This window comes from Apium graveolens, unplaced genomic scaffold (genome assembly GCF_009905375.1).
Source record: "Apium graveolens cultivar Ventura unplaced genomic scaffold, ASM990537v1 ctg1010, whole genome shotgun sequence".
Classification (NCBI taxonomy): Eukaryota; Viridiplantae; Streptophyta; class Magnoliopsida; order Apiales; family Apiaceae; genus Apium; species Apium graveolens.
The window spans coordinates 87804-93012 of NW_027417065.1; the positions used below are offsets into that span (position 1 = coordinate 87804).

Genomic DNA, 5209 nt, shown 5'->3' on the forward strand with positions numbered 1-5209 from the left:
TAACAATAAATCTTCCTACAATAAAAAACCTTTCAACAAAAATAAATTTACTAAACCAACCAATAAAGATATAACTTGTTACAAATGCGGAAAAATGGACATATATCTAGATTCTGCAGACTTAATAGGAAAATACAAGAGTTAAACATAGAAGAAAGCCTATCCAACAAAATCTTGGCTTTACTCCTTGAATTTTCCGACTCTGAGACATCTGAAATGTCTGGAAATGATGAACCTCTTCAAATAGATGAGATTCCAACAAGCTCATCTTCCTCTCACAATTCCTCCTATGAAGACAGACGAATCAACGTCCTCACCAGAAATGAGGAACATTCTCTCGAAATTATAGAAAAGATAACTGATCCTCAAATAAGAAAAGAGCTCTTAGAAAAATTTCTCCAACGACCAATTGAACCCAAACCAGAACAAAAACCTTTTATTCTCCCATCAGTAAAAACTACATATGACTTGACCATAATATTAAAAAACATAAACCCAACCAGAAATCCGTTCCAACAATACAAGACCTACACAAAGAAATCAAAGAAATCAAAGAAGAATTAAAAATCCTTAAAGAACAACAAAAGATAGATTCTAAAGCTTTAAATGTCCTTCTAGTTCGTGAAGTAGAAGAGCAAAATACTGAACAAAAATAACTAAGCAGTTTAAACAATACTCCTGAACAATATGAAGATTTCTTATATGAATTAAGACAAGTTACCTACCGAAAATATCTAATAAAAGTCAAAGTTGTCTTCTCAGATGACTTTATCTTAGATACCATTGCCTTATTCAATACATGAGCAGATTTGAATTGCATTAAAGAAGAAATAATACCAAAAGATTTCATCAACATACCTGTTGAGAATAATTCAAAATTATTTGAATTATTTTCTTGAAATTTTGTTGATTAGTTTGTTAGGTGTTTTTCAAATAATTAGTAGATAAGATAAGTTCTATTTTTTAGGAGTTTTAGTATTTTCTAGTGTATAAAACCACATGTTGGTTATCAGAAATTAGATAGAAGTATGTATCTCATTTTATTCACTACTTCTCTATATTTTCTCTCTTTCTTTTATTAGTCCAAACACCAACAATGGTATCAAGAGCCTTATTGATCTTAAGGGTCTGTGATATAACATAGCCATGTCTTCAAATCAAACACCAAATCTTTCTCCTCCATTTTTTAATGGTGAAAATTATCAAGTATGGGCTGTTAAGATGAAAACTCATTTAAAAGGTTTGGGTTTATGGACATGGGTGGAAAGTGAGAGGGAGATACAACCTCTTACCGACAATCCTACTCTAAATCAAATCAAGCTTCACGAAAATGAGTCAAGTAAGGGTCCAAGAGCTTTATCAATTATTCATACGGCCGTGTCAGAATCGATTTTCACAAGAATTATGACTTGTGAAACAGGAAAAGAGGCTTGGGATAAGCTAAAAGAATTGTATGAAGGTAACGCAAGAATAAAGAGGATGCAAATTTTAAATCTCAAAAGGGATTTTGAGACTTTAGCCATGAAGGAAAAAGACACTATACAAGATTATTATGATAATTTGATGGGTGTTATTAACAAAATGCGGCTGATGGGAGAAGATGTACCTGATAGCAAAATTGTAGAGAAGCTGTTTGTGAGTTTGCCCGAAAGGTTTGAGTCAAAACTTTCATCTCTTGAAGATTCAAAAGATATAAGTGAACTATCTTTATCCAAACTAATTAATTCTCTGCAAGCTCAAGAACAAAGAAGAGCGATGAGAAACAAAGAAACTGAAAATGCGGTTGAAGGAGCTTTTTTGGCAAAAACTCAAAAGCAAAAAATAAAATTTACTCAATGTGGTCATTGTAAGAAGAATGGGCATGAAGAAAAAGATTGTTGGAACAAGGAAAGGCCTAAATGCTTTAAATGCAAGAGGTTTGGACATGTGTAAAAGTATTGGTGAGAAGTGCATCAACATGAAACTGTGGAGAGAAGGGCTCCCAAATGAAACTGTGGAGAGAAGGGCTCCCAAATGAAACTGTGGAGAGAAGGGCTCCCAAATGAAACTGTGGAGAGAAGGGCTCCAACAACAATGATGATGGTGGAAAGTACAACATCATCGAATTAATTTTAGAATTTTGAATTTTGAATTATGAGGGAGTGTTGAGAATAATTCAAAATTATTTGAATTGTTTTCTTGAAATTTTGTTGATTAGTTTGTTAGGTGATTTTCAAATAATTAGTAGATAAGATAAGTTCTATTTTTTAGGAGTTAGTATTTTCTAGTGTATAAAACCACATGTTGGTTATCAGAAATTAGATAGAAGTATGTATCTCATTTTATTCCCTACTTCTCTATATTTTCTCTCTTTCTTTTATTAGTCCAAACACCAATAATACCAACGAAAAGTTAACCGCCACTAATAACTCAAACCTTAATGTAGTTAGTAAGGTTGATTCCTCTTTCAATAATAAAACCTTCCAAATTAAGACATCTTTTCTCCTAGTTTTAGGCATACATCATCTTGTCATATTAGGTACACATTTCTTTAATTTAATAACCCCCTATTATGTCACCTACGAAGGTATTACTTTCAAAACCCATGACACCAAATTTACCTTCCCATTTCTTGAAAACCCCAAAACAAGGAACCTCAATAAAATAAAGGCATATTCTGTATATAATAACAAGATAAATGCCTTAATACAAGGCAAACAGATACAATTATTCCATCTAAAACAAGATCTTTCCTCTCACAAGATTGAGAAGCAGTTACAAGTCCGCTTTATCAAAGAGAAAATCTTAAAATTAATAAAAGAAATAGAAATAGAACTCTGTTCTGACTTACCAAATGCATTTTGGCATAGAAAACAACATATAATTAATTTACCTTATGAAAAAGATTTTGATGAGAAGGAAATACCAAAAAAAGCGAGACCTATCCAAATAAAATCCGACCTAGAACAACATTGCAGAAAAGAAATCACCGATCTCGAATCCAAAGGAATCATATCAAAATCCAGATCCCCGTGGTCCTGTGCAGCTTTCTATGTAAACAAAAATGCTAAAATTGAGAGAGGGACACCAAGGCTATCAATTATAAGCCTCTAAATAAAGCCTTAAGATGGGTACGATACCCTATACCTAAAAAAAGACCTTTTACAAAAATTAAGATCTTCGGTAATATTCTCCAAATTTGATTTAAAATCAGGATTTTTGCAGATTCAAATCCACCCAAAAGATAGATATAAAATTGCTTTTACGGTCCCATTCGGATAGTATAAATTGAATGTCCTTCCATTTGGAATCAAAACTGCCCCTAGCAAATTCCAAAGAAGCCTTTACATGACCGCCTTAAAACTAACCTCATCCCTTGGTCATATGAACATACCGAAATTGTTCGACAAATCAAAGTTCAGGTTCTAGAAATTCTTGTCTACACCTTGCTGATCTAAATGCTTCTAAAGTAGTTGAAACAGATGCTTCTGATTTAGGATAATTTAAGATACGACAGTATACTAAAATAAGTAGTCAATGGTAAAGAACAAATAGTCCAGTTTACATCTGCACATTGGAATGATTGTCAAAGAAATTATTCTACTATAAAAAAGAAAATACTTTCAATTGTTTTATGTATTACAAAATTTCAGAGTGATTTATTAAATCAAAAATTTCTACTTGGAGTCGATTGTAAATCTGCAAAAATGTTTTATAAAAAGATGTCCAAAATATTGCATCAAAACAAATTTTTGCCAGATGGCAAGCATTATTAAGCATTTTTTATTTTGATATTGAACACATTAAGGGAGATATGAACTGTATCCCAGATTTCCTGACCCATGGGTTTCTACAAAATAGATAGTATCATGCCTCGAAATGGCAGAGGTGGTAGGGAAAAACCCCAGCCTTTCCCGATAACTCTCGGTCACTCAACAAAGCAAAGCGAGTACTTCTTCAGGAAAACCGATCACATCCTGGATCGATAAGGTAATTGCAGATGAAGAAGACAATAAATTATTTCTAGCCCTTCAAACCATCAAAGCCCATGGCCTCAACATCCAAAATCCCTCAACAGCCTCCCAAAGCTCTTCAGAAAAATCAACTAAAGTTACCCAACAAAACACTTCTTCCAGCCAACCTACAAATACTCCTGTTAGGTCGCACACACTGTAGAGGGGGTGAATACAGTGTAAAATACAATCAAATCGAACATTTAATATTTCAAGTAACAGAAAACAAACTTTATTGAAACAATAAACTATGTTACAGTATGGAATTGTTACCTCTCAGTGATGAACAAATATCATGAGAGCTGCTAGGGTTACAATGAATAATCTTCTCGAATATGATAACACTTATAGTGTAAACCCGATGTCTGTGTTTATATACTACACAGTTACAAGATAATCGCTAATTGATATGGAATATAATTCCGCTTCCTAAAATATATCAATCAGATATCTTTTCTTCCAACTATTCTATTCTTCATAGAATTCCTTCTTCATCCATATCTCTTCTTATGTTTATCTCGATCTTCTTTCCTTTAATCAGCTACTGTCCTTATCTAAACGTCCTTCAGTACTTAAGTTCTGATATCCATCTTCTGATGATTATCTCCTGATAATATAAGTATTGATATCCTTATGTCCTGACTTCCAGTATAAGTACTGATTCCCAGTTAAATACTGATTTGTCCTGTTAAGTAAGATCTGAAAACTAAACATAAATCATATTAGCCATGACATTATCAAATATATCTAACAATCTCCCCCAACTTGTAAATTAGAAAAATATACAAGTTTAACAGATATTTGATGATGTCAAAAACATTAAGTATAAATGCATGAGAATTAGACTAGATAACTACAACTTACAGTCCTTAAAGCTTTACCAATCTTTAATTTCTGATAACAACTTCAGTCTGTACAAATATCAGAATTTAAGCAGTTGTAGATCTTTGACTTGGCTTCATCTTCTATTCTCTCTGATGTCAGGAGTTGTTCTGAGATTGTTCTTCAACAAACATCTCTCAGCATATCTAAGTTCATCAATCATTCTCCTTTTAGCATCTTTAAGCTCTGCATTATCTTCACCAATTTAAAAGATTATAGCCCTGAGATCATTAATCTTTGCTTTTCTTATATCCTGATCCAGTCTGATCAAATAAGCTTTATCAGACTCAAGATTGAATTCCACAGCCCTGTACCCTAGAAAGGTAGTTATAATT

General features: G+C 32.6%; 1 protein-coding gene across 1 annotated transcript; it reads left to right on the forward strand.

Moving 5' to 3' along the window:
• The first annotated feature begins 1146 nt into the window (after window positions 1–1146).
• On the forward strand, window positions 1147–1932 carry LOC141699671 (uncharacterized). Its single transcript, XM_074503520.1, has one exon. The coding sequence runs from the start codon at window positions 1147–1149 to the stop codon at window positions 1930–1932; it is 786 nt and encodes a 261-aa protein (XP_074359621.1).
• Window positions 1933–5209: the final 3277 nt, after the last annotated feature.

Coding starts and splice junctions, on each gene's coding strand:
- LOC141699671 (XM_074503520.1), top strand. CDS start 1,147: ATGTCTTCAAATCAAACACCAAATCTTTCTCCTCCATTTTTTAATGGT.